Source organism: Miniopterus schreibersii (assembly GCF_964146895.1).
Source record: "Miniopterus schreibersii genome assembly, chromosome: 1".
NCBI lineage: Eukaryota > Metazoa > Chordata > Mammalia > Chiroptera > Miniopteridae > Miniopterus > Miniopterus schreibersii.
The window spans coordinates 193680077-193704508 of NC_138101.1; the positions used below are offsets into that span (position 1 = coordinate 193680077).

The following is a 24432-nucleotide window of genomic DNA, read 5'->3' on the forward strand; positions in this document are numbered from 1 at the left end:
AAGAAGGGTGCATTCAGGGGTGTCAGATTCTGCTGTGTTGTAGCCACAGGTCACTGGTGACCTTGACAGTGAAGATGAGTGGAAACTTGGGGTGGTGCTGAAGTGATGGTGAGAGCAGGCGCCTCCTAACAGGGGCAGCTATTTATCTTCCTCACATTGTAGCCAAAATGTGTTTACTTAATTCATCCCATAAGTACTTTCCTTACTAAGCACCTAACGTGCTGGGCACTGTGTTCAGAGCTGTGGATAAGACAAGTCCTTGACGCAGGAGATAGCAAGGAGACAGATACTCTCATTCATATCAGAAAGCCGCATGACGTGAGTGCTATGATGGAGATGCACACCAGGGGCTTTGAAAAAAGCAGGATCCACTCTAATAGGGAGGGGCAGGGGCAGGGGCAGGGGCAGGGGCAGGCAGGGGAGGTCCCAGAAAGCAAGGGAGAGGACCAAAGTTTGCACTGATACGGTTGTCACTGGGTGTCCACTGCAGAGTTTCAGTTTCAGCCAGCAGGGGAGGAACATTTCCCGACCTCCTTGTGGTTTGATGGGACCACGTGACCGAGTTTGGCCCAGGAGTGGTGAGGAGTGGTGAGCACATCACTTCCAGGCCAGAGCACTCAATCGCCAGTGCAAGATCCTCCAGAGTCTGTCTTCCCTCTGGCAGGGTGAGCACCAATGTTTGAGGCTGTGGCTGCTCCCAGGTGCCTGAGTAACTGCCCTCAAGACAAACCTCTTTTGATAGACAAGTGTGAGGGAGGAAACACTGTTTTCCCTCCACCCGTCTTAGGTTCATTGTCTAGGGCCCTGCAGATTAGACCAACTGACAAGAGCAAAACAGCAGTTGATTAACACATGCATTGCGCATACACATAGGAGCACCCAGTGATGAGTAACTCTAAGGGATGGTTAGAACTTGGGCTGACAGAGCATCTTAAGAACAGAACAACACACTTCTGGAGAACTGACAACACAGGGAAAAGACTTTGAACTTCTAGGGGAGGCAAGTTGGGGGAAGGCAAATATATGGGGAATGTATTGGTAGACAATGGCTAGTTTTAGCAAGGTTTGTTAGATGGATTCCTCTGGTGCTGTCTCTGGACTGATAAGGATCTAGAGTTGTCACCAGTGATTGGCGTCTGTCCTTCCTGGCGGAGAGAGAAGGGGGGACATCCCTACAAATTCATGTCCTGCTTTTAAGCTAATGTGGAAGAGCAGAGGGATTTTCTTAACCTGTTTCTTCCCATTTGCCTTCAGCTCAAACTAATCCTTATATCAAAGCAGCACATTTTGAGGTGGCATATTCAGCTACCCTGGAGCAAACTTTTGTTGCTTTACTGTCACCATAGCATAACCTAGCCCACTATGGTCCCTGGAGCACTAGCATCAGGTTCACCTGGGAACTTGTTAGAAACACAGATTCTCAGGCCCCTCCCCAGCCTCACTGAAGCTGAAGCTCAGACTCCTGAGTTTAAAGAAGGCCACACACACACACACACACACACACACACACATACCCCCGCAGGGGATTCTGATGCACACTCAAGTGTGAGAACCGCTGCCCTGGCGATGCTGACTGGTCTAGTCGTCTGGAAGGCAGAGCTGGAGAAATTAGAATTCACAGAGAAGGCCATTCTAGTAAACTTGAAAACACTGTGTGAGGAGACTAATTAAATGGTGAGGATCGTCATGTCATAGAAAATATTTTTTTAAGAAAAAATTATTGTACCCATCCCCGAAATGGTGAAAACTGGCCATGTAAGTCTCCTCCTCTGTTACATCAAAAGAAAATGCCATTGCAGAAGGGATACTATAAATCCATGTCACTGAAGCCAGACCTAGGACCTCAGAGAAACCCAGAGCTGTGTTTTCCATTTGTCCCGATGGCCTTGCTGACTTAGAAAATACTGCTGGATGCTTTGAATCTGAAAAGTACATACAATCCAATTCTTCCCTCTGCAGGGTGAGTCATTAGAGCTTCAGCAGAGGCTATTTGGTAATGGGCACTGTTTAAATGAAGCAAAAAGTACAATTTCAAACCGATTGCTTCTTAAACTGTCAAATAAAAGGAATCCATTTGTGCATGTAAAATTATTCCAAGAGTTCTAATTATTAGCTGAAAGCAGGTGAAAGATGTCAATGAAAAGAAATGTTCTACAAAAGAGCTAGCTAATGTTTAAAAGACAGACACCCGATGACTCCTTTGACCTGTTTTGAATTCAAAAATGTCCATCTTCACCAGCCCTAGGTGAATTCCATGGACAAAGTTTTAAGAAAATTTTAAATCCTAGTAACCAGATGCCATTCCATTTATTAGAGTTGCTTTAACCAGTGTGACCCTAATGCTATCTTACGGGCAGGCTAACAGCATATTATCACTTTAACTTTTTCCTCTGCCTTAAATTTGATGCCAGGAGCCCTTGGCTAGCTTTCCAAGTGACATATTTAACACTGTTCTATGGCCTTCTATTTGCTACTGATAAATGCATCCTTGTACAGTCTCATCAATGAGAAGAAAATTCTGCAAAAGTATGAAAAGTGTCTTTTCTGTCACTGGCAGACATGCTATGAACAGGTCACCAATGTGGAGGGTGAGGCTCAGTGGTAAGGTGGCTCTACAGACAAACGGAGCCCTGGCCTGTTCTATACGAGGCCTACCAGCCTTTTCCATTTCATTTTCTCTAGGGGTTCCCACTGCAATTAGTCTTGTGTTCATGCCTTCAGTATCTTTGTGGGCACGGAAACAGGGCTGCTAAAAATAAATCATTAGTGAACCTTCTCCCTCCCCTGGCCCTTCAGGTACCTCTTACCCATGCGGCTATGCCAGGCTAACACAAGCAAAATTATCCCTGCTTCCTCAGTCCAAGAGGAACCACGCAGATGGTGACTCGCTAGAGGCACTGGGACAGACTGGAAAGGGCCATGCTTCTCGCACTTGAATGTGCACACAGATCTCCGGGGGGCTTGTTAAAAATGCACATTCTGACTGCAGTTGGCTGGAACCTTAGAGCCTGAATATCTTGCAAGCTCCCAGGCAATGCTCAGGCTGCCACAGGCACATTTTAAGTAGTGAGGGGATACTGCACATTCTGCAAAACCATGACTTTTGAACAGACGCTACTCAACAGGCATTTATCTGAGGGCCTGGCTCCACTTTCATTTAGGGCTCCTTGAAAGCAGCGACTGGATCTTACACCCTCTTTTTTTTTTTTGGTTGTTTTGTTTTGTTCTCTGGCTGGCACTTGGCACAGGTCCCGCACACGGTGGGTGTGTATTTATTTAATTAAACAGAGCTGGCCTCGTTCCAAAGAGGATTTTGAGTGGACTTAACCCCTAGCAGGCCCTAGCCAGGTGCGTGACGAGCTGGCCAGGAAGGAAGTCAGTCCCAAGGGTTGTCTCCAAACCCCTGGGCTGAGGCCGTTTCCACGGAAGGTCCTCACCACCTACAGGCGCCTGGATGACACCTCAGCCGCTGCTCTTGTGAAATTCTCCCTCCTGCCCCATTTTCAGAGCAGTTTATACACCAGAGAGCCGATGAGAGAGGAGGGAAACAAAACAAAACAAAACAAAACCCAGAAAGCCCTGAGAAGCGGCAAGGCTCCAGAACATCAAAAGCTCAACTCTCAGCGGCGGGGCCGCAGGACTCTCGGGTTTCTCTCTCCGCGCCGGGTCCCCAGCGTTCCGCAGGCCGGCTGCGCGCCCCCGCCGCCCGCTCCCCGCCCGCGCGCCCCCGGAGCCCTGCGGGAGTCGGTCCCAGCGGGCGCGGGAGCCGGCCCGCCGGCTGCAAGCCTGTTAGCTCGGCTTGAGCAATTAATCTTCCCGAGCTTCTCCGCAACCCCCGGGGGAGGGGGGCTGCTGGGTCGCCCCGGGGGTCGTGGGGGAGGTAGGGCAAGAGCGAGGGCTCTACGGGAGCCCTTGTTTCAAGAGTCCCGGCGGAGCCATAACCTGTTCCTCTCCGCAGCAGCCTGGGGGGGGAGGGGGGGCTCTAGAGGAAGGGCTCGGGTCGGCTCCCCAGGGAAGGAGCGGGAGGAAAAGGGGGGGCGGGAGGAAAAGGGGGGGAGGGCGGCTATACTGGTCAGTAGTTGAGCCTCCCGGGGGGAAGGGAGGAGCGCGCGGGAGAGTGCGCCTCGGAGGAGGAGTACACGTGCTGCTGGGGGTGAGAGGCGGGCGGGGGGAGGGGAGGGAGGCGTGAGCTGCAGGCGGGAGGCGCCACGGCCCCGAGACGCAGGCGCCGGCGCCAGCAGCCTGCGAGAAAGTTCCCGTGGAGAGCTCGCCCCCGGGAAGGCCGACGTCGAGGCCGCTCGCGGCGAGGGTCGCAGGTCCCGCGCGCCCGGCCTGCCTTCCTCCTGCGCGCATTGGGCCACCCGGGCTTGGCTCCTCCGGAAGCAGGGGGACGTCGCTGGCGGGCTGCCCGCCGCCAAACTTGGAGGAGGAGGAGGAGGGGGAGGATGCTGCGAGTAGGAGCGGCTGCGCGGGGCGCGGGGGCGCACTGAGTGCTCCCCACGGGCGGCCCCGGGCCAGGCAGCCAGGGCTGCAGCCGCGCGAGCCCGCCGAGCCCGAGCGGCCAGGTAGCGGCTGGGGCGCCGGGACTGCGCCAGCCCTGCGAGCCGGGGCCGCCAGCGCCGCCGTGCCGGCCGTGCCTCCTCGCCGCGGGGCCGCGGGGCGCGCCGCGCGCACGCCGTCAGCGGGACCCTGAGCCCCGGCCACGCCGCGCGCCCCCACCTCCCCTCTCTGCGCTTCGCCGCCGGCCTCCCCCGCGGGGCCATGAAGCTTTGGTGCGGAGACTCTCGCCTCTGAGCGGCGCGGCGCCCTCTTCAGCCCCCGGCGCCGCCCGACCGCAGGTAGCACTCCGGCCGCTGAAGCTCCCCGCCGTCTCCCAGGGACTGCACCCAGGCGCTCCGGGATGGCGCTCCCGGGTCCCCTCCGGCCGCGCAAAGTTCGCAGGAGGCGAGAGATGCTGCTGCAGCAGATTGGCTTCCTGTGCGCGGTGCTGGCTCTGGCGTGCTGTGCGTCCGGCCTTTTCGGCAGCTTGGGTAGGTGCCGGTGCGGGTTGACCCCGGAGTTGGGGGGCTTGGGCTGGGAAGCCGCGGGGCAGCTGCGAGGTGTCTCCCCTTCCTTCCCGGTCAGGTTGGTCCCAAAGGTTCATTCAGTGACCTCCCCGCGGGGCAGCTGCGAGGTGTCTCCCCTTCCTTCCCAGTCAGGTTGGTCCCAAAGGTCCATTCAGTCCCCTCCCCGCGGGGCAGGTAGAGCACACCCGGGAGGACTGCTGTCCACGCTCCGAGCTGCGCGCAGCCCCTGGGGGCGCAGGACGCGGCTGCGGGGCTGTGTCACTAAGACGAAAGCCAGAACCGCTGGCCCCTCGGTGCCAGAATTCTGTCTCTGGAGTGTGCGGGGGGATGGGCAGCGCAGCCGGGGGCTCCAGATGTGGCTTCTCTGACCTGAGCGGTCCGCTTTCCTAGCCTGCGCGGAGCACGGAGGGCCGTGCTCCCAGTCCCACGAAAACCCATATTCAGAGGCTGTGAACTTCATTTCAGCCCTTCCCTCGCCCCTGCCCCTGCCCAAAGGGGCCCCCTGGGTGTCCTGACGCCTCTTCAAACCCTAAAAACGTTGGGGCAGCCCGTCCCCTCGGGGAGGTGGCTGTCGTGTTTCAGGCTGTCTTTCAGCTCCTCTTAACCGCCACGGCCGGCCGGAGAGCGCGGGTGTCAGGGGCCACAACCCACACGCCTCCACCCGAGAGGAAACCCAGGGATCCGCGCGTGGCTTAGGATCTGCCAGTCTGAGCCGGAGAGGGGAAACTTAGAAAAAAACCTCTCCTCGGGTGCTGGTGGTGGGCATGCGAGCCCATGTGGGATCTTCAGAAGACGCTCGCTTGGCTCACATTGCCATTTTTAACTGGACGCTGCGGACCTTTTGTTTTTCACATTTCAGAAAATGAGAGAAATGCAGGTGATTTAGCAACTCGGACATGAGATACAGCGGCAGCACCTTCTTGAGCAGTTAGAAAGGGGCAATTTAGAGAGGTTTATAGTGATTGACAGGTAAAATTTAGCTGGGACTTGATTAAACTTATAAAAAAAAAAATCCTGCCTTTCAAACCCATACTTTGTGATGGAGGATGCAAGGTTAAACAGCGGTTGTTTCCAGCAGAAAACCAGAACTGTTATTTGAACATCTTAGTATCTGGTGCTTTGCAATTGGGCAAGTCAATGTGTTTCCCCCAAGTTACACACCAGAAGTAACAAAACACCCAGAGGCTCTTAGATGTCAGCATGACAGAAGAAGGGTTATTACCCAGCTGAGGCAGTGTAGGCACCAGGAGAGGTAAATGGACGCTTTAAGGGTTTTATAGTGAGAATCGCCTGTACTTGCTGGGTCAGGAATTGCCTTTAGGAGTTTAACTGCGTTTGGACACTGTCATCCCTGCCTGTGATCTCACTTGTTCCTCAGTTTGGCCCTTGGACCGGCAGAGTCAGCATCACCTGGGAGCTTGTTAGTGCCGAATCCGAGGTCCCAGCCCAGACCCACTGAAAACGAATCTGCATTTTAACCTGGTCCCCAGGTCATACGTGTGCACATTTATGGTTGAGAAGCCCTGGGCCAGACCTCATCATTTTTTTCCCGTCTGCTGGCTTACTATCCACTTGTAGGTCCTCCAGAGCTGGGACACCTGAGCATCTTTACTGGCAAAGAACTTAATGGTCACTTAGCTAAACCTTTTATTGAACCTGTGAGGTTCAGAGAGATCTTGGCCAAGGTCAGGTCACATGCTGACCCACCTGGGACTAGAAAAATGAACTACATCTTGGAAGCAGATGACTGTAGGAGATATTTATCATGCTTCCAATCACTGTGTCACTTCCTACAGGTGACTCTAACTAGTCAAATGGGGCTGTTGCTGACATAGCTAGATGCAGATATGTAAGGTCATTGTGAGAGTGCAGGCGCCACCTTGACCTAATGATGTCTGTGACTTAATTTCCAATCCAGGGCGCAAAACAGCGTCGGCAAGCAGACACTTTCTACCAGACACATGGAGAAGCAGAAAGCTGATGGCACCACTGAATGGGACTCAGGCAGCTAAGAACTGCACAGACCCTGGTAAGAAATACATTATTCACCCTCCTTCACCGCCTCCACCCCCACCCCCAGAGATGGGGCTTATGTGGACAGTTACAGCCAGAGCTGAGAAAGGTGGGTTTATGAACCTGGGTGGAAGGGTAGCTGCAAGGCATTTAAAGATAATGTACACATGTTAATCAATTGTGTTGCTAAGCACCTCGAGTACTTTATTTATCTAACAACTGAAAAAGGTCACATTCGGGAGTTTTAAATTTTCGCTTTTCTCACAATGCTCCTAAGGCTCGGTGTTCCCCGCTCTCCTGATTTTCTTGGCCTGGGTGTCTTTTTCTTTCGCTCATTGTGCCCATTTGCTGGAGCTCTAGGGGCAGCAAGTCCAGCTGCTCTGGCAGATGGCACTTGGGGATGACCTGTCAGCAGGTCGGATGACGCCAGGGCAGCTGCCAGGGTAGGGCTTGTGGGGCTGGGGCCCCTTCTCTGGCATGGGAGTTCCCAGGGTGTCATTCCAGCTTGGGGAATGGGTTCTGCTTGCCCTGGGAGGCAGTTTAGTTCCTTCTAAGACTTCTCTAGGGGGTTAGAGGCTGTAGAGACCCAGAGATGACAACTTGTCTGTCATCTGGCCACAGGCAGGCTTTGCTAGAATGAGGGAAGATTCTCGGGAGAAGAGAGTACTGCTTGCAGGCAATGAGGTCAGTGGGAACTGCCAGCCTCGGACAGGACAGTCCTGGGCTTTATCTCTGGCGCCAACACATGCTGGTCTTTGATAGAAGGACTCAGTGGGGTGATATATTCAGAAGCCCCTTGAGAACTAGGAGACTTTATTATAGGTGGATACCATCCACGTCGGGAATACGAGCTACTCTGGGTAAAGAATCGGGGTTAGTGCATTTTTGACTGGTTTCTAGCTTACCTGTGCCCTGGTCCTGGGTCGGCTATGCCCTGCTCTCATGACTTCTGTCACACTGAGTCTGGGCACGCTGGCTTAGGGCCCCATTTCTTAGAGTCTCCTGTGTATGCCCTATTGTTTCCTGTATCTTAAGTATACTCTCTGATCAAAAATGATTCCACCGTGGAGCAGGCAGCCCTACCTGGCAGGAGGACCTGGACTTGTCCCCCTTACAGAGAGGAAAAATGGGGGGAAATCGGCAATCTCTTTAGCAATAACTAACATGTACGTTATGCTTTGTGTTGGTTTTTTCTGGAACAGGGCCCTTCACACAGAAGGGACTCAGTAAATATTGGCGGAATGATGGAATGAAAGTATATTTTGAATATTAAACACTTTAATCCTTAGAGTGTTTCTGCAAAGATGAGGAATACGAGGCTCAGAAGTTTAATGACTTTCCAAGATCTCTTGGCTGGCAGGAGCGTGCCTGGTGTTCTGGCTCAGGATCCCACACACTCTCCCCCCTCGCCACTGCACTGCACCTGTCCCCCACCCCCGCTGCACATGCCCCAGATCTCCTCCCACCCAGGTGGGCTGAAGCCTGACTTCCAGCCCCCTGGCCTCTGGGCTGGGAGACTATCCAACCTCTTTCCCATTTCACAAGCATGTAGCACACACCTGCTGTTGTGTGTCCAGCCCCGTGGGCCACTTGGTAGGGAGTAAAAGCAGGTATAAGAGGCAGCCATTGTCATCAAGTAGCTCTGTCGTGGGGAGAGGGCTAAAGCTCTGGTGTCTCTTCCTCTTAGAAGGGCACTAATCCCATCATGGGGACCCTAAACCTAATTACCACCCAAAGGCCCCAACTCCAAATACCGTCCCATTAGGGAGTTAGGGCTTTAACGTAGGAATTTGGGGGAGGCACAAACCTTCAATCCAGATCAGGAACCAAAGAGTTTCCACACATCTCTTGGAGGTGGCACCCGGAGTCTTTGAAGGCAACTGAGAGTGGAACCTGGTGCTTCTCTAACCTGGCCTGCAGGTGAGAAATACCTGTGGGGCTCCGAAAAATACAGATGCCTGGCCCTCACCCTGGCCCTGGCCCCAGCTTGTGAAATCAGAACCAGTAATGGACACATTCTGTGGCCAATTTTCAGAGCTTCTGGGAAACTTGCTTATCCCCCCAGATCCCCCATGGCGGGCTCCTCCTTTTCATTGGAGCATCCTCAGGCCTTTCTTCATCATCCAACCCAAAGTAGCCTCCATGTCACCGACAAGAATTCTATCCATTGTTTTATTGTTGCTTTGCCTCCCCCAAGTAGAATATGAAAGGTGGAAGCCTTGTTTGCTTTTTTAAAATATGTTTTTATTGATTTCAGAGGGAGGGAGAGAGAGAGAAACATTGATGAAAGAGAAACACCCATTGGCTGCCTCCTGCGTGCCCCCTACCGGAGACTGAGCCCGCAACCCCAGGGCATATGCAACCAGCTGAGCAACACCGGCCAGGTGCTTGTTTGCTTTTTAAAACCACAGTATGTGCTTCATTTTTTCCTTCTGTAAAACACAGGTGACAATTGAATCTACCTCATAGGGTTGTTAGAATTAAATGAGCTAATGCCCACCAAGTAATACACACATTCGTGCTCAGACTTTAGCTTATGTCTTAATTATTTTCTTACCCATTTACCCCAGAGATGATACAAACCCTGTACTGGAAAAACTACTTGTCAATCAAATGTTAACAGGACAAGTTAAGACAAGTAAACATCTTGACAAATATTGTTTCTTCTCTTCTGGAAAGAATGTCTTGTTTTGATGTTTTATCTTTTGAGGATTTGGGATGCTGTAGGATGATATGCCTTGTAGAACTTGCCTCTAAAAATAATTTGTCCCTTGCTTGGTGTTATTTTACATTTCGGCTTTTAGCTGGGGTGGGCCTAGCTTCGCCCATTCTTACCCTGCCTTTCCCCCAACACCTGAGATTGTCAGTGATCCATCCTTCGCTGTGTCCCCCCTGTTCATTTGGGTTTCCACCCTGGTCCCCATGTTTAAAAAGAAGAAGCTAAGAGACAGAGGGTAGCTTGGTTCCCCTGCTGTCATTGGTGTGGGGGATTTGTTTTTTCTTGTTTGGTTTTCCACTTTTCAGATATGTCTTTTGGAATGCCTGGTGGCTGTGTGTCTTAGCTTGGGCTGTCATGGCAAATACCATGGACGGGGTGCATAAACCGCAGAGAAAATGTATCTTACAGTTCTGGAGGCTGGAAGTCCAGGATCAGGGCTCCAGCGTATTCAGGTTTTGGTGAAGACTGTCTCACTGGTTTGCAGGCTGTCGCCTTCCTGCTGTGTCCTCGTGGAGAGGACCGCAAGAGCAAGGTCTCTTGGTGTCTCTTCTTATAAGGCTGCTCATCCCATAAGACTGGAGCCCCACCATCATGACCCCCTATGCCCACATTACCTTCCAAAGGCCCCATGTTCAAATACTATTGCTCTGGGGTTAGGGCTTCAACATGAGAATTTTGGGGGGACATAAACATTTGGTCCATCACGGTGCCCAGGAAGGAAGGCTGGGCAAAGAGGGCTGAAGGAGAGGTGCTTGAGAGAGAACTGAAGGCGAAGATGGTTCTAGCATTTCAGGAGCCCAGAGGAGCTGGAGGCAGGCGCTAGACAGAGGATCTTTTGTGGTCACCCTTGTTCTGATCTACCCTTTTCATTCTGTACCAGGGCTGATGTAAAGGCCCTGTGGGAGGAAGGGGGTGGCAGGTCTAGTGGGAGTGAATCCCGTGCATAGGAGTTGGCGTGGGGACTAGGTTAGGAGGAGATGAGATCACTGAGCAGGTCCTGGCTGCAGCATTGGATCTCTGTGGGCGCCCGTGTGGGGAGCAGAGGTGCAGAAAACATGAGTGGGAGGAGGGGACCTGGAGCAGCGAAAAGTACATCGGGACCTGTGGGCGTGGAGGTGAGGTGATGCCAGCGACGAGACTGAGAGAACATCTGTACAAAGCTCCTTCAGCAGGCTTGGGAGACACCCCACACAGCCCAGGTTTCACAGTTATGTAAAAGCAGATCTTGAGTTGGAAAAGCAAGAATTGAATTTATTGCCATTCAGCTGGGGACAGAGAGCTCACAGTTACTCTCCCAGATAGTAGAGGCAGGACTCCCAGCTTGGGGAGGAGGGATCCTGGGCAGGACAACCTCCAGAGAGCCAGCTGGCTTCTTGGAGAAAGTGTCACCAACCACTTTGTGATAGTGATAGACTGGCAAAGGCACCTTCCTGATCACAAATGGGGGCGGATGAATAGCTGCCCATCATCAATGGGATCACTCTGCTTTGAGGGTAGGGGTAGGGATGTTGTGCTTTGGGTCAAGTGACTTGACTGAAGATCTGGCTTCTAGTACCGGCTCTGCCAAAATCCTGCCTGGCATTTAGGGAATCCCTCCCTCTCTTCCTCTCTCCCTCTGTCCACAAAACGAGATTGCACTGGGTACACACACAATTTCCAGTCGCCAAAAAAAAAGCTCCTGTCCCAGCAAGTACCAGCTCTTCTTGGAGATGGCAACTTCATGTGCTAAAGGGAGATGTATGGGCTTGAGTCCTGGCTCTCCCTTCCTCACTGGCTGTGTGACCTTGAGCAAGTTCATGATCCCTCTGAGCTTCAGGCTTCTCTTTTATAAAGTGAACATAACAGCAGCTCCTACCTGCCCCACCGAGCTGCTGTAAGGCTTAACCCACATGGTGCCTAGAAGTGTTTAAGGCATGCGAGCACACGGTAGCTGCCATCGTCGGGTTCATGGCTAACACCAGTGTGCTATGTACTGGGGGCTATTCTAAGTGCTTTCCACAAATTCACTCACTTCTCATTAACAAGCCTTCAGGTAGGTGCTGTCAGTTTCCTCATTTTGCAGGTGAGGAAAGGAAGACCAAAGAGGTTAAGTAACTAGTCCAAGGTCACCCAGCCTGCAAGAAGCAGAGCCAGGTGTGGGTATGTGTTTTTTTAAACAAATAGACTTTATTATTATTTTTTTAGAGCAGTTTTAGGTTTAGGGAAAAATTGAGCAGAAAATTCAGTGTTCCTATGTTACTCCCCCATCCCCAGTCCCCTCTAGATGAACATCTTGTTAGTGTGGCTGTTGCAATTGATGACCCAATGTTAATACATTATTATTAACTAAAGTCCACAGTTTACATCAGGATTCACTGTTTGTGTTGTGCGTCCTATGAGTTTTGATAGGTGTATAAGAACCTATGTCCACCATTACAGTATCATACAGAATAGTTTCGCTGCCCTAAAAGTCCCCTGTGGAGCCTTTTAATTTGAATGTGAGCTGTAAGGATTTACCCACAATTATTAATAAATGGGTGGAAGAGACAAGTTAGAGATGAGGGTTCCCACTGCCTCCATCGCTGGCTGGGTGCCCCTCTGAGAAACGGGGGATGGCTGTCTGTCCGTTGCAGCAGCAAACATCTGTGTGGGCCTGCGTCTTGGTGTGTTTCTGTTTTGTTTGCAATCAAAAGTTATTTTTTCCCCCTTATCCAAACTATCGGGCCATCTGCTAGCAATCCCTCCTCCTTACCGGCCATCTGCTGCCCCTGACTCCAGATTCTCTGCTCTTGACGAGATGCGGGCCTCGCGCAACCCAGAAAGCACCACTTGGCTTCCTCTTGAACTCGGAGGGATACTCCTCCCTGCGTTAAAAATGGAAATTATTAAGCATTGCCATGTGTTGCCTTGGGCTGGAGAGATCCAGCCGTTCAGAAACGTCAAATGCTTGAAAAGGTTCTTATTTTATTAAGCATTATTGAAGAGGCCATTGGAGCATAGCATTTTACTTAAAAAAAAAAAAAAAGTGTTGGAAGAATTTACAGTTTTCCCTGAAAGGGCAGTGGCTGTGCCCCTTTGGAAAAGCACAGAAAGTCACTGTGTGGCCAGGAAGCGAAGGAGCGCTCTGCCCACTGGGTCATCCTGCTGCACAGGGCAAAGCTCTGGGCCTACAGCTCCCTTTGCTGATGCAGCTCAGGGGGGTCCCTCGGTCATTGCCCGAGAAATGAAATGCAACATGCGCCTTGAGTGTCTGCACACCGAGCTGTGCAAGGCTCTGAAGCTGGAGGAGACCCAGTTCCTGCCGTTCTCAGCGGCACTGGGGACACAGATGAAGGCTTAAATAACAGTCAGAGCCGCCTGTGGCAGGTACCTCTGGAGCAGCGATTTTCAACCAGTGTGCCGCAAGAATTTTTAAAACATGCAATACCTTACTAATTAGTCAGGGGCACTGACTTCTTTTCGCTTAGATTGTCAAATAAAAAACTGATAGCAGCCAATACAACAATAGCCGTCCGTCCGGTGTGAATGAATAAAAATGACATATTTTTTTGTCAGATCAGCAAAAAAGTATATTTTTTGGTGTGCCACAGAATTTTAGTAATTAGTTTGTGCATGAGATGAAAAAGGTTGAAAATCGCTGCTCTGAAGGGCTTGGTGGTTCAGAGCAAAGGTGCCCTCCCTGGAGGAGATGTCTGCACACCCGCACCCAGACAGTGAGCTGGAGGAGATGGCAGCGAGCCGGGCCTTGAAGGGTGGGAGGTGGCAGAGGAAGGACAATCTAAGCAGCCACACGGTGCGTTTGAAAGTGCTCCCTGAGAAATCGCAGCAGCATCTCCCTACCTGGAGCAGTGCTTACTAGCAACCACTGCGCCCTGCTCATTGGCTTGGGGGGGGGGCCCACAAATGCCTCCTAAGGCTGCCATGCGGAATAGTAAATAATTAGGCTTTGGGGATTTAGCACGAGTCAGTGCTGAACCAGGGGTGTGGTGGAATCAGATTACTTTGTTGTTGTTTTATGTAGAAGGAGAGGGGCCAGGAAATGGGGGGGGGGGTGCTGTCCCAGAATGAAGTTGGCAGACTGGTTCACAGTGGCCCCACTAAGCCACAGTTGGGGCTGTCACCCCAGTTCACAGGTGCTGCTGGGCCCAGTGATTGCCCAGGGATTTGCTGCTCTTTCCCCACTAGCCTGTCAGCTCCTGGAGGGCAGGGCTGTGTCCCCAGTCCATGCTCAGCTTGCAGCAAATGATGACTGGATGGACAGGTTCCCTCATTCTGCCCCTCAGGGGGACAGGGAGACGTGTCCCACAAAAGCAGCTACTGTGTCCTGGGGGCAGCATGGCCCCAGAGCCTGTGCTCTTTGGGGGAAGAAGATGAAGGGTCCCCCAGCTGCTGGGTAGGCTTGGGGCCCGGGTGTGTGGATGGGAACAGTGTGCAAGTCATCCTGTAGTGAGCATGTTAAACACCCAGAGGCTTTGGGACTCTGCCCTCTAAGCAGTGGAGGCTGTAAATGGCTGTTAAACAACTCTATTTTGGGAAAAGTTTTTAGTAAACTTTATAAGACCAAAAAAAAGCAAATACAGAGAACAACTGGGAACTATAGATTTCAGCAAAAGTGATAGTCTTGTGTGGGATATCGAGGGATAGATTGAGAGGGGAGCCTGCAGATCTCAGCAGATGTTGTGTGAGCTGAGAGGTGGGAGTTTCTGCTCCTCTCACAGATGCAGGTAAATCACCCATGGAGCCACCCTGTGCACCACGAGGGCACGGGAAGTGCTCCTTCCTTCCTTTAGATTCGGACCCTCTATGGGGACCTCGGTCCAGGAAAAGCCCTGCACCAAGCACATACTATCCTATGTTTCATACTCCAAAGTGTACATCCAGCAGACCTTCATGGGGCAAGCACTGGTGGGACACTGGAGGGATGCTGGGACTAGGGAGAGAAATCCCTGTCCTCGGTGAGCCTGCCGGTTAGAGGGGAGGTAGACTTGTGATCCCCATGAGTGACCTGGGATGGCACACCACAACCCAGCGTGGCAGGAGGGAATCACGAAGCAGGCGGCATTTGAGCTGTGCTTTGATGCAAGTGGGTATTTGCTGGACAGATGGGGAGCGAGTGACATTCCTGGCAGTGGATACGGTGATTGCAGAAGCAGGATGGAAAGAGAGCCTGGCTGGGTGAGGAACGAGGGTGGAGTGTTCAGCTGGCCTTAGGTTGGGGTCCTTGGGCAGGCGTGGTGGGCCCTGCAGCTGCCTCCACCTGGCTCATGCAGGGCTTCAGGAGTAGGAAAGATGCTCTCACCTCTCCAATTGCTGCTTACCTTTCCACCCACGCAGGAGGCCTGTGGGCAGCTGCTGCGCGGGAGCTGAAGGATGACAGCGTTGCGGTTTCTGTCCTGTGGGGGGGGGGCATGGGTCACTACATTCCTCGTGCCCCTGTGCACACTGTCCAGCACGTTGAGATACCCCATTTATTACACTTTTTATATCAGCAGGGCCTAATCCCAGCAGGATTTTTACAGATCCCCAAAGCACAGGCTTTTGCTATAAGCAACGCGTGGGCATTTGAACAAAACCGTAGGGAAGTTATGAAATGTAGAGCAGTGAGCGTGCTTGCAAAAGGAAGATTCTGTCGCCCCGTCTCCGGGGACAGCCGGTACCCAGAGCCTCATCCTGGTGTTCTCCCTGTCTCTTCACCCCGCTGATGAGTGTGCAAGGGGGTACCTCACCCTGAGAGAGGATTTATCTCGTCACATGGGCACCAGGCAAGGTGGCAGCAGCCCAGCCTCCCAGTGTGGCCTGGTGGCCTTTGTGTCTTACCTTATTTGGAAATGAACACCTGGGACAGGTGACCACTGTCATGCTATGTGACATGCCCTCTGCTGCATGAGCTTCCCTGAGACAGCTGGCGACCTTGCCCGACCCCAGTGTGTGGATAAAGCGCCAGGCGGGCACTTGGGTAATGCAGGACACAATTCACAAGGCGTGGACGACAGCCAGAAGTGGGAGTCCCTGCATCGAACGGGCCTGCAGCCTGGAGAAACCCAGCACCAGAAAGAGGTGGAAACTCCCCGGGGAGCCGCGGGAGTGTCGATAGAGGCGATTAATGGAGTAGATAGAATGACTTCTCGGCAAAGATGAGAGAAGCTGAGTCGCTCTGGCTTATTAGCTAAGGCTCGGTGAAAGGGGGCTGTGGGGAGAAGGGCACCGTGGGCGGGTTTGCTCCAGTTCACCTGGTTGCAAGAGGCTGCAGGTAGGGAGCCCTCAGGCTGGGGGTGAGGGGCAGGGGGCAGGTTCCCTCCCCTACATGCCTCTCAAAGGAAACCTTGGCTTCTCAAACAGCCTCCCCAGGACACTGGAGGGACACCCCGTCACCTGGGATATTTCCATTAGACTGGGCCGCGCCCTGGAGGGTTTATAAGAGGTCCTGTGCTGGCAGCAGAGTAGACTGGCTGGGCTCCTTGCGTCTTTTCTCTAATTTCTAGATAATTCTTCTGTGGGCCTCGGAGGCTCGGGCAAGCCCCTGAAAGGATTGCTTTCAGATCGCTTTGATCATTAAACCAAGCTTGTTTTACCTTGGCTGCCGAAAATCCCACTGTAGTGTAGTGTGACGAGTAGCTAAATGACTTGCGGGCCTCAGCATTAGGCGGAAGAATGAAATGAGGCGGGGGCCGGTATCTCATTTGTGGACCCCCGCACTGGGAGAGCGTTCACAGCTTCGCACAATAAAGTCAGAAGGGACCCGAGAGATCACGGGGGAAGGAGTGCGTGTTAGAGCTCCGAGCTGTGCTGCTCCATGTTCAGTGCGCCAAGGATCACCTGGGACCTTGTTAAATGAGCTGCAGGAGGAGGCCTGGGGTGGGGCCTGAGGCTCTGCATTTCTAACCAGCTCCTGACGATATCATTGCTGCTTCCCTGGAGACCACACTTTGAGAAGCGAGAGTAGAGAGTCTGTCTGACCTGGGGTTTGGGTCCAACCCTGCCAGTGAGCTGTGTGACCGTGAGGGAATGACTTGGCCTCTTTGAGCCTCAGTTTTCCCTGTCAGTAAAAGGGGGTCATAGTACTTCACTGGCAGGAGCCCTGGCAGAATGAAATGAGACCATGCCTGTCAGTGGCTTTGCTTTGTGCGGTCACCGCTACATAACCAGAGCTCGTGCACTTATAGCTTGATCCAGCCTTCCCCAGGCTGCTCCAAGGAGCACTGGTCCACTGGGTGGTCTGCCCCCTCCCCATCTCCTGCTCAGAAAAGCTTCCTTGGTCAAATGAGTTTGGGAAACACTAAAGTCTGCTTCTGGTGGACACAGATTGGGCTACAGCAGCATGGTCAAGGTTTTGAGATCGTCTGCAGTTAACGTAAAGAAACATTTACACTTAAGAACTATTTTATTGTTGTAAAACACACATAACAAAATTTTCTACTTTAGACATTTAAAAGTTAAATGCCACTGCAGTTAGTACATTCACCATCCATCTCCAGAATTTTTTCATCTTGTTACAGTGAAACTCCATACCCACTAAAGAATAACTTTCCAACCCCTCCTCCCCACAGCCCCTGGTAATCACCATTCCACTTTCTGTCTTTAGGAATTTGACTGCCCTAAGTCCCTCATATAAATAGAACCACACAATATTTGTCTTTTGTAACTGGCTTATTTCACTTAGCATAATGTCCTCCAGGTTCATCCATGTTGTAGCATGGCCAGGATTTCCTTCCTTTTTAAGGCTGAGTAGTATTCCACTGTATGGCTGGACCACATTTTGTTTATCCATTCATCTATTGATGAACTCTTGTTTCTTCCCTTTAACTATGGCGGCTAATGTTGATATGAACATGTGTGTGTGCGTATCTGAGCTTTAGACATTTTTAAACCTAGTATTTCCCAAATATTTGGGGTGGATATAAGGATGGAAAAATGCTCAATGGCCCGACCCAGTATCCCCAACGCTGCATGGTGCAGTATAGGTGGGAATCTCGAGTCTGTAGCTGAAGTTTCATCCCAGGCTGTGTTTTAGACTTGCCCAGGGAGCTTTACAAAAAATGCCCATGCCCGGGCCCCACCCTGGACTGATTAACCCAGAATCTCCAAGGTCGGGACCTGGGTGGAAGTATTCTGAAAGCTCCCAGGTGATGTTAGTGAGCTGGCAGGGTCAGGAGACTTGCAGACATTCCCCCAGCGGCAGTGCAGGGCCAGGGCAGGGACTGAAGCCAGCACATGCTGCAGCCCCTCTGTGAGCCCCCCTCACCACGGTCAGGCTCCTACCCTGGAGTTCCTGCCATGGCCTGCAGGACACAGGGTGGGAGAATGGTGCACCCAAGAGCAAGGGGGCGACCTTGTGGTTGGCAGCCCCTTGGCCTTGGACTTTCATAAATCCAGCTCATGTCGATAAGAGTGGCTATTGTCCACCTCTACTAGGGAGGCCAACCAAGATCCTGTTCTCAAGGAGGGAACCTAAACAGGAGTCAGGCCACACCCACAGGAAATCACCAAGGATGCCACTCGGTGCCCAGGTTCAGACCTGCCTTATCCCCGTGTGCAGGGCTAAATGTAGGTTAGATGGAGCAGTCCTGATTTTAGGACAGTTTTTGTTTACAGGGGGCAGTAAGAACACCGTGTTCAAATATTTCTTATCCAGGAAGATCATCGTGGATCCTCCTTGTCACTTGATTGAGAGGTGGCCTTTCTGGCCTTCGTGCTGTCAGCCAGATGGCCTGGGCTGGGGACCACTGCCCCTCCCTGCCAGGGATTTGCTTGGGCAGGACTTGACCTCAGGAGCCACTGTTTGGTAGTCTGCTGTCCCTGTTTAATTTCCAGGGTCTGGCAGTCTTGACTGCCCAACCTCACTCTGGTTTGATACGTAATCGTGTGGAGGAAAGACTTAAAGGCGTGTAAATTATTATTTTTAAATCATGTCGTGGGCCCAGGAAAATAAGCCCAAAGTCTGTTTTTACTCCAAAGTGAGTCTTCTCACTTCCCAGGAGTGTGTGATCCTGGGGCCGTGGGGTGTTGTGTAGGGTTTGTGAGGGTGCATCTGTTCATTCACCCCCTTTTCTGTAATGTATCAGGAGTTGTCTTTTGGACACAGTCCGTGTCTTAAATCATAGTGCCCTGTCGTCTCTTTCCAGGAGTAGTTGGCAGGCAGAGCGAGAAGCAGTCTGCAGACTTCTCACGTTCAGCGTCGCTCTCCGTTAGATTGAATAATCATTACTTCGAGTCTAGCTGATCCTTGAGGCCAGATTTTTCCAGCAGCTTCTCCCGGCCTCGCAGACTGATTGGGTTCTCTACTCATACTTCCTCTGCCGCCTCCGGGGTCGTAGTCTGCTCAGCCTCTCTGCGCTCTCATTTATTTACTCATTTGTTCATTTATCCAAGCAATTCAAGAGCCTCTGATGTTGGCTGCACTTTGCCAAGTGGAGATGAATCGAACCAAAGCTCACCCTCACGTGCAGTGCGGGAGGCGAGAGGAAACGTGAATCCCGGCGTTAGCAGCGTGATGAGGAAAGTAACCTTGTTTCTGCCATATATATATATATGTTTGACCAAATGCAAATCCAGCTCTCTACTCCATAATCTCATCACTTGCTAAGTAAACATTGCCTAGCTGCCCACCATGTGCGGAATCCCACAGGCAGGAGCACCGACTCCGCTCTGAAGGATCCCAGCCTGTAATCCAACAGGGATGTGAGCCATGAAATGCCAGTAATTAGAGTGCTCTGTGGGGATAGAGGGACATTTCGATCTACATACCTTCAGAGGCAGATGAAGCCATGTCAGGGCTCAGGGAAGCAAGAGCTTTTTCCTTGGGGCCTTCATGGAGGAATTGGTGGCGGTATGGACAGCCTTTGACCCTAAATGGAGGGAACCACGTGGACCGGGCCCGGAGGCAGCACTTTCTGTGACAGCCTGTGTTAATGTTTGCGTTTACTTACCTCCAGACCCTCCTGTAGAGGCGGGGATGTGACGTGCATTTTAGAGTCTTCTATCCACTGACATTGGCCGTGGAGACGTGACTTGCCTTGGCCAGTGGCACGGGAGCAGACAGGACTTACACTGTGAGCAGAAGCGTTAGAAGCTATGCTCTTGTCCCCAGCTCTGGTTCTTGTCCCTCTCCTGTGAGGGTGGCTTGCCTTCCCGCCTGGCTTCTAGAATGGGAAGACAGGAGCAGCAGCCCGGGCGTGCCAGTGAGTGCCGCGGAGTCTTGAGGAAGAGGGGTCGTCCTGGAGCCACCTGACAGCCGGCTTCTGCTGTCCAGCTCGAGCTCGTGTTTCTCACTGGGAGCCGGGGATGGCTTTTGAGATGGGGATTGATAGTGACGAGGGAGGTGCTTTGGGAAGGTGACTCCGGCCTCAGGGCAGGAGATGGAACCGGTCCTGAGATGCGCAGAGGACCACGTTCAGGGACTGGAGGGCAGCAGCGGCAGAGCCGGGCGAGGGCTGGGTGGTGGTGGTCAGATCGTGGACGGGGCGGCTGCCTGAAGGGGAGGGAGGGAAGGAGCCCACAGGCCAGGTGCTCGCGAGGGGGGGACGGGACACCCTGGTCTGGCCGGGCCCTCCACAGGCAGGGGAACCAGGCTGAGCTTGTGGGCCGCCCGGCCAGCTCGCCAAGTGTCCGAGCACCGCCCGTTTGCAGCCTGCTGCGCTTTGCTGTGTACACACGCTGCCTAGGGAGACACGCCAGGTGCTGGGTGCACCTCAAGTTCCTCCCCAGCTTGGATGCTTCCTCGAATTCTGCTGCTGCGCAAACTGTTGTGCAAATGGGGTGAATTGAAGGTGTGCCAGGCCTGAGCGTGGAGACAGAGGGAATGCCCGGGGGCGTGGGACCCAGGCAGCTGCGCTGTGCTCCAGGGCAGAGTTCAGGGCCACGCCACCCATTACCAGTGCAATAGGGTCACTCTGTCATCCATCACTTGTTCAACAAAGCGATTAAGAGCGCAGACCCTGGGGCAGGTCTGCTTGCGTTTGAATCCTGGCTCTGCCCCTCACTGGTGGTGACTGTGGGCACGTTACTTCTTAACCCTCCTGTGCTTCAGAATGGTGATGACAACCCTGAGGCTGGTGTCTTAGCGCTCAGTGTGTTAGCATAAGTATGGGGCTTCGAGCAGGATTTGATACCTAATAAGTAAGGGCTGGGGGGCGGGGGGCATATTTATTGAACACCTGCTATGTGCCAGGCACTGGGACACAGCAGGGAGCAAAAAGTCCCTGCCCTTGTGGGGTTTGCTTTAGAGGAGCAGGCAAAAAATAGATTTGCAAATAAGTAGATGCATAATGTCTGGTGATAAATATCCTGAGGAAAAACAAACTGGATAGTGACCAGGATGGGTTTGGGGACCTAAAGTAGGGTGTTCAGAGGGGCTCTCAGTGGACGGGACCTGCATACCGTGAGGATGGTCACGCAGCTCTCTGCCGGAGGGAAGGGGGAGCACAGGGAGCTGTGTTTCTGGCCAAGGAAACAGGAAGTGCAAAGGCCCTGAGGAAGTGCAAAGGACCAGCAAGGAGGCTGGTGTGGCCAGAACAGAGTGAGCTCATTGAAATATTTCTTGTTGCTTCCATTACAAGTTCAGGTTTTAGAGTAAATGGGATAGAAAATAGTGCAGGAATACGAAGATCTGATGTTCCCAAACCTTACATTGTTTTTGCAGCCTCTGTTTTTCCTTCTGTCAAATGGGAACGGTGTTCCCTCCCTCTCAGGATGGTTGTGGGGATATATGAGGTCATGTGTCCTCTGTCTCTGCATGCAGGTGCTGTTCACAGTAAACATTCATTATTAGGGGCCTTGGGAGAGAGTGCTCTGAGGGTGAGTATGGAAGTGTCTCTCCAATATAACACGTTGGGCTGAAATCTGAGGTCATAGGGAGCGAGGGATCATTATGGTAACCATCTACTTAAAAAAATTAGATGGGCCTTATACTCAAGGCATTATTCATATTATAGTAATAGCTGCTTGCGGTGGTAATTTGACTTGTGAAAGGGGAAAATGATCATGACATCCGTGGGTTGGCATTTGAACTAAGGCTGTGGTTCCCCACTCTGGCCGTGTGTTAGTCACCTGGGAGATTTAGAGTCCTTATGCTGAGGCCGTGCCCCGGACGAGTGAAGCAGACTCTCTGGGTGTGGGCCAGTCTACAGTGGTTTCTCAAGCTCTCCAGTGACCCTAATGTGCAGCCACAGTTATAAACCGCCAGGCTGGGTTGGGTGGGGGTGTAGCCTCTCTTGCTATGGAAGATTCTGTAGGGAGGCTTGCGAGTGTGTATGCAAGATCCATGATCGTTGCCCCTGTGGTATAGGCCAGGGGAAGGGGAAAGGAATGGGGTGGGGGGGGGTTCTCGGGTAAGAACGACCTCAAGAGTCAGGGTTCCACTAAGCTACTTCGTTTGCCATCCCTGCGGCCAGTATGGTTCATTTATGTAACTGGGCATAACTTTATTTTTAACCTTCTTAAAAAAGGTCATAAAAAATGAGACTGTTTTACAATTGACTATATTCTTACTAAAAAAAAATGTACAGGCTCTTCAGTAGGTTCTGCTATTAATGTCCGATTTCTTCCTCCTGGGGAGTTACATGTAACCCTTAGCCAGTGTGGCGATGGGCCTAAATGTGATACACTCTTGGTCCTATTCAGTGCCCCACACTGGGCTCATTCCACCCGGTTTGGGCTGGGATGGATCAGATCTTTCAAGGAGCCAAAGGCACCATGATCCCAGTGTGTCTCTTTGTGGCCTAAGACCACACTAATGGCAGGAGGCAGAGTCACAAACACTGAAGCTGTGAGGTGAAATAGCAAAAACCATTCATCCTGTTAGGTTGTGATATTCTCATTGTTTACATTTTCCCCTATTGCTTTGGCTGCCAGGAAGCTCAAAAATATTTATGCTCATTTTTAAAAAAATGTAATTATTCCCTCTTTACTATTACTTCTCCACATTGTTGCTTGGATTTTAGCTTTTCACTGTAATGTCATACCTCTTTGGAAGTATTTGGGTTATAAAAATATTTTTAAAGAAACTAATTTAAGTGTTGGGCATTTGGGGCATCACCCTGTACCTTGATATTTGATTGGCAAACAGTTCTCATCATATTCAAAGGAGTAGCTGAGATGTTAGAGCTTCTCTTGCAACCCTGACATCCTCGCAGGTGAGGCCCCAGGCCCAGGGAGAGGGAAAACTTGCTCAGGAGGTAAGACAATGTTGGAAGGAGCCAGGCATTAGATGCACTTGAGTTTGAATCCCGGCTTCTGCATTTTCTAGGTATGTGAACTCGGGTGGGTCTTTACCTCCTTGAGCCTCCGTTTCCTTACCGATGAGATACAGGGCATCCTAGCTTTGCAGATTCGTTGTGCAGGGTGCATGAGCTAAGGTGTTAAAAGCACTTGGCGCGGTGCCTGGCACCGAAACGCTGGCAGTAGCATTTTTATCATGATTATTGCTCTAAGTCAGGGGTCAGCAAACTCTTTCTATAAAGGGCCAGACAGTAAATATTTTAGGCTTCGAGGGCCAGACGGTGTCTGTGGCAGCTGCAGAACCCCCTGCCATTGTCGGCTGAGTCTGTGAAGGAACTTGTGTGGCTGTGTTACGATAAACTTGATCCACTCTGGGCTGTAGTTTGCCGGCTCCTGCTCTAGGTCTCAGAGCCGGCTGGCAGTTTCCTGATTCCCAGCCCGCGGGAACCCAGGCCGCACACCATCCCAGATGGAGACTGCAGTCATTAGTTTCCTGTGGTCCATCTCAGTTTTCAGGTTTGGGTTTTTTTCCGAAGGTTCATGCTAAAGCAACGTTTCATCTTGAGATCTGAACCGGGGTCGGCATGGCCCGTGTTTTCTCCGGGCCTCGTCTTCTGATGCGCGCTGGGAAAATCCTTTTGAAGGGCAGTGCTCTAAGGGCTGCTTTGGTGGAGGCTTGTTGGAGGCCGGGCCAGCAAGGGTGGAGCCAGGCTCCTGCGAATGCGGGCGCATCATTACTGAGAATGTCACAGGAGGGAAACCAGACTTCACTGAAGATTGATCTGCTACCTTGGTTAGGATCTGGAGTCCCCAGCACTCAGGGACGCAGCAAATCCCACTGCTGGCTCCAGGAGGCGCAAAAAATGAAGCATCACAAAACAAAAGAATGGGGGCGCCCCCTATTCCAGGTGAGAAGGCAGGTGTAAGGGTTGCTGGGAATTCCAGCCCCCGCCCCCAGATTTTCAGTGTCCTAAATAATAAAAGCAATTGGAAGATATTTCTAGAATGGAGAAGGCATGTTCATTTTTAGTGTGTGTTTTTTTAACTCTTATTTTGAGATAGTTGTGAGAAACAGTACAGGGAGATTCCACAGACCCTATCTCTTGTTTTTCCCCAATGGAAATATTTTGGAAAAACTATAGTACAATATTGATATCAATAGAGTCAAGATGCAGAATATTTCCATCATGGGGATTTTTAAAATCCAAACTTTTATTGAATTGTGGAGCCCTCAAACAGGGTGGCATGCAAGCATAGCAGTTCCATCATTTTTTTTTTAATATGTCTTTATTGATTTCAGAGAGAGGAAGGGGTTGGGGGGGGGAGAGGGAAGGAGGGAGGGAGGGAGGGAGGGAGGGAAAAATATCAATGATGAGAGAGTTGTCATTAATCGTCTGCCTCCTGCACACTTACCTGCCCTCACCGGGGATCGAGCCCACA

At 51.8% G+C, this 24432-nt stretch overlaps 1 protein-coding gene across 2 annotated transcripts in view; it reads left to right on the top strand.

The window, feature by feature from the left end:
• Window positions 1-4555: 4555 nt before the first annotated feature.
• SLC24A4 (solute carrier family 24 member 4) overlaps window positions 4556-24432 on the top strand; it is a 110141-nt gene continuing 90264 nt past the window's right edge. Inside the window, exons 1-2 of one of the 2 annotated variants that reach the window (XM_081123957.1) lie at window positions 4556-5030; window positions 6985-7095. In XM_081123957.1, the coding sequence (XP_080980083.1) occupies window positions 4901-5030; window positions 6985-7095 (241 nt within the window). In that variant the 5' untranslated portion in view covers window positions 4556-4900. The remainder of the gene's footprint in view (window positions 5031-6984; window positions 7096-24432) is intronic. The other variant, XM_081123958.1, reaches the window with a different exon arrangement.